The sequence below is a fragment of the Myxine glutinosa genome, chromosome 11 (genome assembly GCF_964187855.1).
Source record: "Myxine glutinosa chromosome 11, kmMyxGlut1.1, whole genome shotgun sequence".
NCBI lineage: Eukaryota > Metazoa > Chordata > Myxini > Myxiniformes > Myxinidae > Myxine > Myxine glutinosa.
Window position 1 is genome coordinate 79,785,729 of NC_136271.1, and position 15,270 is coordinate 79,800,998.

The window sequence follows — 15,270 nt, forward strand, 5'->3', positions numbered from 1 at the left end:
CGAAACTTCTTCCATGCACATCTCACTCTAGAAACTGTTGCTGAGTCTGATCCACCTTCATTCATGATTCACAAGATATTTATTGATGACAGATGATGGATTTTTTTTAACAATCTCACCTCATTTGAAGAAGATTAGTAGTATCCTATAAATTTACATTGACCTTTTTGATATGCTCTCTCCTAGTGTGTGCAGGCATCACTTTTTGATTAACCTTTCTCTCACCTTTGTTTCCTTACATGTGTTTCATGCCAGTGCAGTACTTATTCCTTTCTTTTGTAGCACACTTGTGACAATTGGTAAATATTGTATGTCCGCTGTGACAAGGACAAGCTTTATTTGGTATTGAGAAGCCTGCTGACCATGTGATTCTTTGACTTAGGAACTCCTCTTGGATTTGGATAAGCATCGAGCTAAGTTGGATGAGTGCCAAAGATATTCGACTGAGTATTGCACCATGGTGAAGGTACGATCCACAGTCTGATATGTTTGTCCAATCTTTAAAACCTTTTAAAAACACTTTCATTTGTTGCATACATGCTGAACCTACTCCTCACTTCACTGACGGGTTTAATCAAAAGACAGCATGTTGCATTTCACAGTCTATCTGTGATGGAAGATGACCTAGGGTAAATGATAGGATGAAAAGGGCAGAGAGAGGATGTGCAATTGGTGGTGGTTGAACAGATACTGTACTCTCGACAGTGTTGGGATGCTCACAACAAGCCATAGTGATATAATCAATTTTGGACACTCAATCGGAGTGTACAGTAATTTCCACAGAGTAGCCATGGGAATTGATCTGACAGCAGCGAGGACAATGCAGCAACGCTTTACCTGCTGCACCACCAGGCTGCTGTGGACATTAAATTAAAAAAATTCTAGATTATTACAGTAAATACAAAGTTAAAGAAAATATATTATATTTTGTGTCTTATGCAATCTAATGTGCTTTTAGAAGTTCAACACACGAAAAAAGCTATGGGATTTTAAAGATAGATTTTGAAGGGAAAAGATCATGATGGTCGAGAGCAAGTGTTCTGAAACCATCCTGGAATTTCTAAGAAAAAAAGTATGCTACTGGCTGTAAGACGCACATTTTCAAACCCTTGGATAATTTTATGGGTTTAGAATGGATAGCTTTAATCTCTGCTCTGGTATGGCTGTGAAATTGTAGTCATACGGAGAAGTTCAGCTTCTCTATGAGGACGAAACAATAATTTTTTCCAGAATGAGTTTCGAATTTCTTGTACTAGTACAACCGTTTGCTGTGGGGGCAGCAGGAAGGGTCATTCTTCTCTGGGATATATAGATTACAGTAGATCTGGGGTTGGGCCTAAAGAACATTGGGCGATGAGGTGTTCATTTATCAAGTTTATTGTAGAGCGCTCGCCAGGTGGCTTGAGCTTTCGGACAAACCCCGGGTTTCCTCCCTTTCAGTTTTGTGTTAGAACAGCAGGAGCGACTGTTTGAAAAGACCATCACGAAAAATGTCTTGTTAGTGGCAGGGTCATGTTATTAACCCTTGTGGGGTATATAGATTACAGTAGATCTTCGATCATCTCCATGAATATAATTTGCCTTACGGATGTCGGGATTCCTCCAGATTTCTTTCAGTTTAGTGTTAAACAGCATTAGAGACTTTAAAAAGGCAATCCTATGTGTTTGTGGGGTTTTTTGGGTTTTTTTTTTAATACAAGATCGAGGCTCGTGAAAGAGCTAACATTAATCACACAGAAAGACAAACCGACACATAAAACATATAACATGGGGAGCGGAAGACAAGATGGGGCGAGAGGGGGAGGAACACAAACACAACATCTGAGAGCCGGGACATAGAGAGATCTGTGGGAGTTAGAGGGCTTTGGGGGGGGGGGCATGGGAAGGGGGGGGAAAGGTATAAAACATATGGACACTGCCAGGACTTCCAGGAAAGAAGTTGGAATTTCAAACAAGGTGGATCTGTGGTGAATTAGCAGGGGTAGGAAAGATCAAGGTTTTGGATGGGGAAAGATAAGAGATGGTGGTGAACAGCTGTTTTAAAGACCTGGAGGGAGGAGTGGGATTGAAGGGAGTGCGGGAGTTTGTTCCAGAGGCGGGAGAAAAGAAGAATGAAAGAGTGAAGGTGAGCAGAGAGCCGAGATTTCGGCAGTTTAACCATCAGAGGGTAATATTTTATAATATTTTATAATATTTATTTATAATATAGTGGTTTATAATATTTTACTTTTGGTTGGGGCCGGTGCTCCCTTGAAACACCACGATAAGCTATTTATCAACGTTAACATGGTGCTTATTCAAGGGGTAAACACCCCTTTGGAGAGGTGGGATGATATTCGTTTTAATTTTGTTTTGTAATAACATTAATATTATGCTTTTGTTATTGGAAGCGTTCATGGAAAAACGTCACGATAAAGTTATCTTAACACGGATATACACATCAACACACATCTCCATTGGCGGAGAAAACCCCTTTGGTTGAGAAAACCCGCTTGGGGAGGGGAGCAAATGAATTCTACACAACCTTCATTGTGTAACCATTAGTCCTCCTGTTAAGTTTGATTGAGATTGGATAAGTAACGACCCGAATGTATCGCGGTCAAAGATTGTCAGACAGACAGACTGACAGACACCAAATTGCACTTTTTAGTGTGATTACTTCCATAAATCAAGCATGGTGTTGGCTTAACAGTTAAGTTGGCTAGCTTAAGATCTTCGGGTCTTGAGTTTGAGCCCCTGTCATGCCGTTGAAATAACACCAGATGGGTTGACTCAGCCTGTCATCCTTTCAAGGTCCGAAAAAGGAGTACCAGCTTATTGGAAACAGGAGGCACTGCATCAGTGGCACAGCCGTGTTCCCAGCAATGATACAACCAGCAGCACAGGCTGCATATGAAATATTAAGACTTCCTACAATTTAGCTATTGCTTCATCGTGAGGAACATGAGCAAAACCAGGAAGTGTTTATGAAATGTGACCTCATAGTCACCCTTTAATTTGCAATCTGTCATTGATTTTACTCATCTGTTATTATTCACTTTAACCTCATGACAGGATTATGAAATGCAGCTGATGGCCTACTGGACTATGGTGCAGAAAACACCTCCAAAGAAAAAACTGCTGGCATCATCGGTCGATGCCACCAACCAGGAGGTAAATCCTACCTTTCGGATCTTTTTTGTGGTGTTTAGCTCGTGCTGGAGCCGCACGCATGTTACAAGTAAAACGAGGACATGAGCATATCTACTTTGCACAACCTAGAATTACTTTAGGAGATAATGGACAAACGAACACCATAGACATGATGTGAACCTGGAAGCCCAGCATCGTGAGCTATGTGATCAGATGGGGAAGCTACCTCCACACAGGTCAACTGAAGGTTGGATAATTCTACATTGGTTTTATCTTCAGAGGAATATGGCACTAAGTGACCTCGTTACCATATTGCGATTATAAACAACAACATAACTAGAATGGCACTGGTAGATCGCATACCTCCGCCAGGCTGAACAATTTACATTTTGTATCCCACTGAAAGGCCGGATCTGGACCTGAACCAAAATCGAATCGGCTTGTTCTTTTCACCTAATCAACTCATCCACCTAGTTTTGTCATAACTCGTCCACAACTTATTGAATTATCATGCTATATATCGTGTTTCACCTCATCTCTCAATGGTGAACAATCACTGGAAACATTCTAGTATCCGGATCCGGATCCAGATCTTCACGAAAATCTAATCATTTCGTCCGTGTTACAAACCCAAACTCTCCACCAAATTTTGTCCGAATCTGTCCACAACGTTTTGAGATGTCCTCTTCTCAGACAGACAAACAGACAGGTAAAAGCATAACCTCCATCCACCTTCGGTTGCGGACGTAATAAACTTTGCTCTGTCGAGGCTTCAGGCTTAGCATTTCGTGAATAACCACACAAGATCAGAGAGTAGGTTATTGAAATGTGATAGAAAAGCTCAGACAAGTTTTACTTTTCGGAAGTTTTTGCAATGTACTATATGGCACTGCGGTTTTAATTGTTTGAGATGAAACAAAACACAAGATGGCATTTCATCATCCCTCCGCAATAACGTGTGGCCACGAATTTGCAGATTCTTGCATTTATTGTTTTTTTCTTTGAACCTTTGAAACATTTATCGAATGTATTTTTGATGCCACTTGGGTAAATGGCAATTCAAACAATAGGTCTTGCATCATGACAATGTCCTGGCTTACACTGCAACGATGATGCACCAGTTCCTGAAAAAACACAGCAGTAAAACCATTGATACTCCATCTTACCAAATGTTGGTCCATGCAATATTTCCTTTTGCCAGCAGGAAAGCATTTTGACAATATATTAATTGTTATTCAGAGTGCTAGGATGTGCAGAATCAGATGTGCAGAGCCTCCAGGGAGGTTTATGATAACTCCTTAGAATTTCACGATTACCTTCGGTATGGCTTTCATAGGTATTTTCAACAAGCTGAAGCATTCTGCGTCGCCCAGGGAGGGCAGGATGAGGAAGGGAGGGGGAGAGAGGGGAGGAGGGAAAGAGGTGGAGCGGTGGAGTGGAGTGGAGTGCGAAGGGAGAGATATATGGTGTGTGTGTGTGTGTATGTGTGTGTGTATGTGTGTGTGTGTGTGTGTGTGTGTGTGTGTGTGTGTGTGTGTGTGTGTGTGTGTGTGTGTGTGTGTGTGTGTGTGTGTGTGTGTGTGTGTATGTGTGTATACACAGTCACGTGAAAAAGTAAGTACACCCCATGTAAAGTTTTGACTTTTTCAACATATTTCAACATACAGCTATTTGATGTTCATTTCAACAGTATTGATAGATAAAGGTGATATAATATAACAAATATAATGAAACATTTACATTTTGTAGTCCATTGTATAATTTAAATATACATAAATGCAAATTTTGCATGTGGAAAAAGTAAGTACACCCTTAGCTCTAATAGATGGCATTGCCCCCTTTGGCAGAAACAACCTCAAGTAGGCGTTTCTTATAACTGTCTACCAGTCTCTGACATCGGGCTAACCCCCACTCTAGCAGGGAAAATGGCCTTAAAATGCATGTTGTGTTGTGTTGTGTAGTCTCTGACATCGACTGGGAGAAATTTTTGCCCACTTTTCCATGCAGAATTCTTTCAGCTGTGCGATGTTTGAGGGGTTTCTTGCATGCACAGCTCGTTTCAAATCCCCCCACAACATCTCAATGGGATTTAGATCCGGGCTTTGACTTGGCCATTCCAGAACCCTCCATTTTTTCTTTTCAGCCATCCCTTGGTGGATTTACTGATATGTTTCAGGTCATTGTCATGTTGCAAGGTCCACCTTCGGTTGAGCTTCAACTTTCCGACAGATGGCCTCACATTATCCTCAAGCACCCTCTGGTACAATGAAGAATTCATAGTGGATTCTATGATGGTGAGCTGCCCAGGCCCTGATGCAGCAAAGCTGCCCCAAACCGTAATATTTCCACCACCATGCTTTACAGTTGGTATCAGGTTCTTGTGGTCAAATGCTGTCTTGGGTTTTCGCCAAACATGTCTTCTGGTACTGTGGCCAAATAGCTCTACCTTTGACTCATCTGTCCAGAGCACATTGTTCCAGAAGTGCTGGTCTTTGCCAAGGTGTTCATTGGCAAACTTTAGTCTTGCCCTGATGTTCTTTCTGGACAGCAAAGGTTTCCTCCTGGCACACCTCCCATGTAGATCAAATTTGTGCAGCCTCTTTCTAATGGTAGACTCGTGCACTTTGACATCAACAGTGGCAAGAGCTACCTGTAGGTCCCGTGGTGACATTCTGGGGTTCTTGGAGACTTCTTTCAGCATCTTGCGGTCTGCTCTCGGGCTGAACTTGCTGGGGCGGCCTGGCCTGAAGAAGTTGGCAGTTGTTTGGAATCTTCTCCACTTGTAGATGATCTTCCGGATCCACTTGTAGATTTCAAATTGCTTGGAGATCTTTCTAAATCCCTTCCCAGACTCGTATGCATCTATAACCTTCTTTCTGAAGGCCTCAGAGAGCTCTTTAGATCTAGGCATGGTAACGCCGCACACTTCAACAACAAAGAGCAAACCAAACTAAATTTCTGAGGTTTAAATAAGACAGGTTCCTCCAAAATCCTCTCTGACGATGTTCTAATCATTTGCACCTGAGCTGGTGCACCTGATTCTAATTTTAGGTGTTTGAAGTAGTGATAAATGTAGGGGTGTACTTACTTTTTCCACTTGCGAAATTTGCATTTATGTTTATTTAAATTATACAATGGACTACAAAATGTAAATGTTTCATGATATTTGGTATATTATATCACCTTTATTTATCAATATTGTTGAAATGAAAATCAAATAGCTGTATGTTGAAATATGTTGAAAAAGGTCAAAGCTTTACATGGGGTGTACTTACTTTTTCATGTGACTGTATAGATATATATATATATATATTGGGGTGGTGGGGGGGGGGGGGGAGTTACAGGCTCCTCCTTATGGGAAGGGGGGCGGAGAGGGGAACAACAACAACACAATATGCATTTTAAGGCCATTTTCCCTGCTAGAGCGGGGGTTAGCCTTGCGGTCCCCATGACAATCTTCTCCATTTTGCCCGATTTTCTGCATCTCTCCTTGTTAAACCCTTGCCCGCATTTCTTCTTCCACCATCTTTAGCCAAGTCTTTCTTGGTCTTCCCCATCCTCTACCTCCTTCTCCATTCATTTCCATCACTCTTCTCAACCAGTCACTTTCATCCTTCCTCAACACATGACCAAACCATCTCAACCTGTTCCTCTTCACAGCATCAATCACAGGCTCTATTCCCATCATCTTTCGCAATTCATCATTTGTCTTGCTCTCTCTCAACGATACTCCGCACATCCACCGAACCATTCGCATTTCCACCCTTTCCAGCCTTCGTTGCTGCTCTACGTTCATTACCCATGTCTCACTCCCATAAATCATAACACTTCTCACACATGCAGCATACACCTTTCCCTTCAGCTTCAACGACACTCCCCTCCTCATCAGCACGCCACTCAGTTCCCGAAACTTCTTCCATGCACATCTCACTCTAGCAGCCGTTGCCGAGTCTGATCCACCTTCTCCATTCAGCATGTTTCCGAGGTAGCAAAATGTTTTCACACCTTCCAGCTTCACGCCATCTCCAAGATCCAACTCAACATTTCCTCCATCTGCAGCTCCCTCTGTGCACACCTTACATTTGAATGTAGCTGCCACACTGGTTAATGACCCTCTCAGACCACTGCATTTTTGATGAACCCACTCAGCGCACATTGTACATTGAATGGAGTTCACTCCAACACCCTTCCTTCACACAGCACATGGCCACTTCCCAGTTCTTTCCACCTCACCACATGCTTTACCACTGGCCATCACCTTCGTCTTTCCGATATTCACCTTCAGACCTTTTGTCTCCATACATTCCTTCCACTTGTTCATCTTTTCCTTCAGTCCATCCATACTTTCCGCAATTAACACCAGATCATCTGCATACAACAACTCCCACGGTAAACCCTCCTTTACATTCTGAGTCAGCACCTCCATCACAGCTACAAATAGTAGTGGACTTAGTACCGACCCCTGATGCACTCCCACCTTCTCCTCAAACTCACCACTGTTCCCATCCTTCGTCCTTACAGCTGTGCACGCTCTTTTGTACATTGCCATCACTACTCTGATCAACCATTCCTCCACTCCTAACTTCCTCAATGCCCATGTCAATACTTCGCGTGGAACCCTATCGAATGCTTTCTCCAGATCAACAAACCCAAGAAACAACTTCTTCCTCTTCTCCATGTACTTCTCCTGCAACTGCCTCGCAATAAAGAGCGCGTCTGTCGTTCCTCTTCCTGGCATGAATCCAAACTACATTTCGTCGATCTTCACTTTCTTCCTTATCCTCCTCTCCAACACCCTTTCCAATACCTTCATTCCATGCTCCAATAACTTTATCACTCGGTGCGAGCCACACTCTAGAGGGTCACCTTTCCCCTTGTATAGAGGGACGAGGGTACTCAGTTCCCAATCCACTGGAATGTGGCCTTCTTTCACCACCAGATTACAGATCTTTGTCATTCTCTTCACACCCCAACTTCCTGCTGCCTTCAACATATCTCCCACAACTCCCGTCGGCCCTCCCGCTTTTCTACTCTTCATTGCTTTTATCGCTTCCTCAACTTCCTTCTCAGTTATCTTCTCTGCCGGTCCTAAAACTGGGTTACTCTCTATCTTGCCATCCCATTCATTCTCTGTATTCAACAGCATTTCCATATATCTTTTCCATCTTCCTTTAATTCCATCTGGGTCCACAACGATTTGTCCCACTTCGTCCTTCAAGCAACTCACCCCCATCACATCACACCTCTCTTTCGCTATCTGCTTTGCAATCCTGAATACCGCTCTCTGACCCTCTTCCGTATCCAAGCGTTCTCCGAACATTTTCCTACATGCCTCTTGCGGAGAGGGGAAGAAGGACAAATTTACCCATGTGTGTGAAGACTGATTTTACCTCAGCTTTGCCAGGTAAAAAAGGAAATACAATACCCTCTGCCACCACCATCAGGTGGCGATACAGTACACATTTACAGAAATAATTTACATGCTCCCACATACCTCCGTGTGAGGCCGTGGTCACTCCCCTCCCCCCACCCCCCACACCCAGTTGTATTTTGTTCTCTGAGTTTGGGGTTTGCAACTTAAAAGATGTGGAACTAAAAAGATGTATACTGTGTATAGAACATATACAAACAGAACCCAGTTCTTTCCACCTCACCACATGCTTTACCACTGGCCATCACCTTTGTCTTTCCGATATTCACCTTCAGACCTTTTGTCTCCATACATTCCTTCCACTTGTTCATCTTTTCAGCTGTTCAGCTGTTCACCACCTGTTCACCACCATCTCACCAACAGCTGTTCACCACCATCTCTTATCTTCCCCCATCCAAAACATTGATCTTTTCTATCCCCGCTAATTTCACCCCAATTCCACTTTTTTGAAATACCAACTTCTGTCCTGGAAGTCCTTGGTGTCCTTGTGTTTGATACTTCTGCCACCCCCCTCCCCCCAAGCCCTCTCCCTCCCACACATCTCCCTGCTCTTAAATGTTGTGTGCCCTCAAGTGTTTGTGTGCTTCCCCTTCTCTTGTCTTCCGCTCCCTCTTTTTATATATTTTGTTTGTCTGGTTGATTTGTTTGTGAAGTAAATGTTAGCTCTTTCACGAGCCTCGATTCAGTATACAAAATAAAAAAAAATTAAAAAAAAGAGAGAGAGGGAGATTTTTGCCTTTTATAGGTGTAGATTATGACAATTTTTCACGATTGGTGGCATTGGTTTTGAAAGGAAAATGGAGAAAACCCTCACTGTGGGGTGGTCAATTATGTGATTTGCCATGAAATGTGTTCCAGATAATGGAGCTAAGAAATCGCCACAGCAGCCAGTTGAGCCAAGCAAAGCAGCACGAAAAGTTTATCGAGGAAACCCTGCAGAGGGTACAGGAAGACGAGGTAAGGTTTCCAGCCCCAAGAAAAAATAGGATACGCTGCTTTTCTATCACTGCCGCTAACAACACCATCATGGGTTGTTAGCTTTTTCTGGCATATGTATTCTCAGAGTAGATGTAAAACAAATCTGTTTATCCATTGTGTGGCGACAAGTTTCACTGCTTTTGCTTCTGTTGACACTGTTTTGTGAAAGGCAATGTGCTTTGTGCACCACATAATTGCCTTTTCTCGCTTTACTGTAGCTTGTGTTGAGTTTGAGTGCTAACATATGGACTGCTAGCTGAAGTACAGTGTTCTGTTATCCTGCCTGCTTTGTGTGTTGTGCTTGACTAACAAGTTTGTCTTACCCAGGTTTTCTTCTCTAAGGGCTCTTGCTCTCGCTCTCGCTCTCGCTCTCGCTCTCTCTCAACTCACTTCAACATGTGGTCTGAAATCTATTGTCTTTACAACGAGGACTTGTTTGTTATTGCATGAACATTGCTAACAGTGGAACTCCTCTATATAATATAACATTGCTTTGATACAACAGAATAATCACCTTGAAACAGTGCAAATATACAGCTTCATTACATGCTGTATTCTATTACATGGGTTTTAGTGATGTTTTCAATGTACAGTGCCTTCAGAAAGTATTCATACCCTATTACTTTTCACATTTTGTTGTGTTTCAGCCTGAATTCAAAATGGATAAAAAAAATTTGTCACCGATCTACACAAAATACCCCATAATGATAAACTGAAAACATCTTCTTAGAAATCTTTACCAATTTATTGAAAATGAAATACAAAAATATCTAATTAACAAAAGTATTCAGCCCCAAGTCAATACTTCATAGAAGTGCCTTTAATAGTGATTACAGCTTCAAGCCTTCTTGGGTATGTCTGTATCAGCTTTGCACACCTGGATTTGTGGAGTTTCTTCCATTCCTCCTTACAGATTTGCTCAATCTCTGTCAAGTTGGATAGGGAGTGTCTGTGAACAGCAATCTTCAAGTTTTTCCACAGATTCTCAATAGAATTCAAGTCTGAACTTTGGGTCATTCTGCTGTTGGAATGTAAATAAATATTTGCCACAGTCTAAGGTCTTTTGCACTCTGAAGCAGGTTCTCCTCAAGGATTTGTCTGTATTTGGCTCCATTCATTGATCCCTCTATCCTTACAAGTCTCCCAGTCCCTGCCACTGAAAAGCATCCACATAGCATCATGCTGCCACCACCATGCTTTGTGGTAGGGATGGTGTTAGATGGGTGATGAGCTGTGGCTTGGTTTCCGCCAGACGCAGCGTGTGAAACCAAAGAGTTCAAGTTTCGTCTCATCAGACCACAGAATATTTCATCTCATGCTCTCAGACTCTTTCACATGCCTTTTTGCAAACTCCAGGCATGCTGCCATGTGCCTTTTTCTCAGGAGTGGTTTCTGTCTGGCCACTCTCCCATAAAGTCCTTCTGACAGGTTCTCCCATCTCAGCCAAGGAACTCTGGAGTTCTGTCAGAGTGGTCATTGGGTTCTTGGTCACCTCTCTGACCAATGTCCTTCTTGTCTGGTTGCTCAATTTGGTCGGACGGCCAGCTCTAGAAAGAGTCTGGATAGCTCCATATTCTTTCCATTTCCTAATGAGGGAGCTCACTCTGCTCTTGGGAACTTTCAACACTCTAGAAATTGTTTTTTTACCATTCCCAAGATATATGCCTCCTCACCATCATATCTCGGAGTTCTATGGACAGTTCCTTGGATTTCATGGTAAAGTTTCTGCTCTGACATGCACTGTCAACGGTGGGACCTTATATAGAAAGGTGTGTTTCTTTCTAAATCATGTTCAATCAATTGAGTTGGCCACAGCTTGACTCCAATCAAGTTGTAGAGACATCTTTTTTTTCTTTTTTCCTTTTTCTTTTTGTATACAAGATCGAGGCTCGTGAAAGAGCTAATATTAATCACAAAAAGACAAACGGACACACAGAACATACAATAAAGGGAGCGGCAGACAAGATGGGGAGAGAGAGAGAGAGAGAGGGAAGCGCACAAGTATAACAACAGAGAACAGGGACAACGGAAGATCCGTGGTAGGGAGAGGGCTTGGGGGGAGGAGGCATGAGAAGGCGGCCGGGGGGGGGGGGGGGGGAAGGTATCAAACACATGGACACTGCTAGAACTTCCAGGCAAGAAAGAAGTCGGGATTTCAAAAAAAAAGTGGATCTGGGGTGAATTAACGGGGGTAGAAGAGATGAAGGTTTTGGATTTTATTTTTTAATTTTTTTTTGTATACAAGATCGAGGATCGTGAAAGAGCTAACATTAATAACACAAAAAATCAAATGGACACATAAAACATATAATAAGGGGAGCGGTAGACAAGATGGGGAGAGATGGGGAAGCACACAAACACAACATTTGAGAGCAGGGAGATCGGGAGATCTGTGGGAGGGAGAGGGCTTGAGGTGGGAGAAGTATAAAACGTATGGACACTGCTAGGACTTCCAGGAAAGAAGTTGGTATTTCAAAAAAGTGTATTTGGGGTAAATTAGCGGGGGTAGAAAAGATCGAGGTTTTGGATGGGGGAAGATAAGAGATGGTGGTGAATATTTGTTTTGAAGACCTGGAGGGAGGAGTGGGATTGAAGAGAGTGAGAGAGTTTGTTCCAGAGACGGGAGAAAAGAGGAATGAAGGAGTGAAGGTGAGCAGATCTCAAGGATGATCAAAGGAAATTGGATGCATCTCAGCTCAATTTGGAGTGTCATAGCAAAGAGGTTGAATACCTATTGGCTCAAGACATAGCAAGGCTTTTCGTTTTTAACTAATTTGAGAATTTTCTAAAAAATATATATATATATTCCACTTTGGCATTATGGGGTATTGTGTAGACAGTGATCAGTGACAAAAAAATCTCGGTTTAATCCACCTTGAATTTAGGCTGGAACACAGCAAAATGGGAAAAATGTAAGGGGTGTGAATACTTTCTGAAGGCACTGTTAATATCAGTGCAGTATTAACGTTTTTATAAACAAATTTGACCTGAAAATTTCTGCAAGCGTTTTTAGACCAAACTGCCTCTCGACCTCGCTACCCATGTTAGACCCTCGCTGCCCCGTCTCAGCCCCTCACTGCCCATGTCGTCCCCTCGCTGCGCCCGTCTCTTTTTCTTTGTACTTACCCTTAAAGTATGCGTGTGTTCAGGATCTTAAGTATGCATGTGTGCTCGCTCGTCTTCGCATACACTAAATTTGTTAATGATATTTTTGGTACACAAACATAATTGACATTAGGCCACATTTGTGTAATCTGGAGGTCCACCCGAGGCATAGAGGGGTCCACGTTCTTTCGGGAGGTAATGAACACATTAATTTTCAAATGATCTAAAACCAATGGCATGAGTGTTGGCTCGAAATGACACAGCATGTTTGTGGAATGACTACTTCAGTTGCACTTGTACTACCTACTTCCTTGAGACAACAAGGGTTCACAGTGCACCTTCAAGCTAAGCCGAGAGTGACGAAAAGCAGTCAATTATCAGCTTGTTTCTGAAATGAAATCACCATGAACTAACCACTTTTCACCAACACTGGTGTGTGCTTGTTTTTTCTCACCTTTTCTTGTTCATTTGTTTAATACTCTTGAATTTTGATACTCATTCTTTTTCTGTTACTCTGGTGTAATACTTTTCCTCCTTTTATTCTCTTCTTTCCTTTCCTTTTCTTTCCTTCATCCTGCCTTTTTTCCCCTTCCCATTGGCAAAAGGCACCACAGAAACTGGTTTTGGCTCGACATAAAGTTCAAGAGGCCTTTGTGCAACATGCCTCAACAGTCGGAGTGTTAATTAAGCATCACCAACTAGCAACCACCCCTGCAAGAGAGATTACAAAAACAACACAACCACAAGGGTATCCGAAAGAAGATGTGGCTACTCATGGATTTGTCACAGGGAGGTTGATGAAGCAGAAAGCTACCGAGGTATATGTGAAGGGAAAATCATCTCACAGAATTGCGGACGAGAAGACAGTTAAGCGATTTGTAAAAGAAGAGGTCGAAGTTGGTTTCATAAAACAAACTGCCTTGAAGAGAGTGGGAAAGGAGAATGTGGCTGAGAGATTGGCGGAAGAGAAGACCATTGGGAGAGTTTTAGAAGATGGGAGTGAGGGATTTGACAAAGAAAAGGCCAGGAAGGGAATGGTAAAGGAGGATGTAGCTGAGAGATTGGCAGGGCAGAAGACCATTGTGAGAGTTTTAGAAGATGGGAGTGAGAGATTTGACAAAGAAAAGGCCAGGATGGGAATGGTAAAGGAGGATGTAGCTGAGAGATTGGCAGGGCAGAAGACCATTGTGAGAGTTTTAGAAGATGGGAGTGAGGGATTAGAAAAACAAAAGGCCAGGAAGGGAATGGTAAAGGAGGATGTAGCTGAGAGATTGGCAGAGCAGAAGACCATTGTGAGAGTTTTAGAGGTGGGGGGTGAGGGATTAGAAAAACAAAAGGCCAGGAAGGGAATGGTAAAGGAGGATGTAGCTGAGAGATTGGCAGGGCAGAAGACCATTGTGAGAGTTTTAGAGGTGGGGGGTGAGGGATTAGAAAAACAAATGGCCAGGAAGGGGGTGGTAAAGGAGGATGTAGCTGAGAGATTGGAAGGACAGAAGACCATTGTGAGGGTTTTAGAAGATGGGAGTGAGGGATTTGACAAAGAAAAGGCCAGGAAGGGAATGGTAAAGGAGGATGTAGCTGAGAGATTAGCAGAACAGAAGACCATTGGGAGGATTTTAGGGGTGGGGGGTGAGGGATTAGTAAAACAAAAGGCCAGGAAGGAGATGGTAAAGGAGAATGTAGCTGAGGGATTGGCAGGGCGGAAGACCATTGTAAGAGTTTTAGAGGATGGGAGTGAGGGATTAGAAAAAGAAAAGGCCAGGATGGGAATTGTAAAGGAGGATGTAGCTGAGAGATTGGCAGAGCAGAAAACCATTGGGAAAATTTTAGAGGGCATTGAAGGATTGGAAAAACAGGAAGCAGTTAAGGGATTGAAGGAGGAAGAGCCAGCTGAAGGATTGGTGGTGGAGGATGCCACTGTAAGTTGTATCAAACAAGAAGATGCTGCAGAATTGATGAAGCAAAAGGTTGCTGTCGAGCTGGAACTGTCTGCATTGAGGCTCCGATCAGAGAAGGAGCTGTCCCATCAGACAAAATTAGTTGTAGAAGCATTGTCACAACAACAACAGACTGAAGCATATGTTGCTCAACTTAAGGGTGAGTTAGAAAATATGGCTCAACAAAGAGCTGCTTTTGAATTAGAGCTGGAGCATCTGAGGGCAACAGCTGACAAGGCAACCGAACAGTGTGAAAAAGCCACAGAGGAAGCCAACAAGTTGAGGTTTGAGGCTGAAGAAGAAGCACAAAAAAGGAGAGAAGCTGAGGAAGAATTAAGGCTGAGGAAAGCTGCAGAGGAAGAAGCTAATGATGCAAAAAATGATGCTCTTGAAAAACTAGAACAAGTAAGCAAGCAAGCTGAAGAGGTAATGCTGAACCAGAAGGAGGCTGCAAAGAATGTTCTACAGCAGGAAATGTTGGCTGAAACTGCAGTTATGGAGCAACAACAAGCAGAAACAAAGCTCGAGCAAGAGAATTCACTTCACAGTGAGTCACCAAATGAAGGCAGTGCTGTGGACCAGAAAAGGTTTGAAGAGCTGCTTGCAGAAGTTGAAGAACGAAAGGAAAAAGCCAAAGAAGCAGACGAAGCACGTAAAGCTGCTGAAAGCGAATTGGAAATTTGGCGA

General features: G+C 42.9%; 1 protein-coding gene across 1 annotated transcript in view; it reads left to right on the forward strand.

The window, feature by feature from the left end:
- The window catches only part of LOC137411853 (microtubule-actin cross-linking factor 1), a 237,442-nt gene that overhangs the window by 70,447 nt on the left and 151,725 nt on the right, over positions 1 to 15,270 (forward strand). The window contains exons 26-28 of the mRNA XM_078786818.1: positions 383 to 466; positions 3,055 to 3,153; positions 9,422 to 9,520. Of these exons, the coding sequence (XP_078642944.1) occupies positions 383 to 466; positions 3,055 to 3,153; positions 9,422 to 9,520 (282 nt within the window). The remainder of the gene's footprint in view (positions 1 to 382; positions 467 to 3,054; positions 3,154 to 9,421; positions 9,521 to 15,270) is intronic.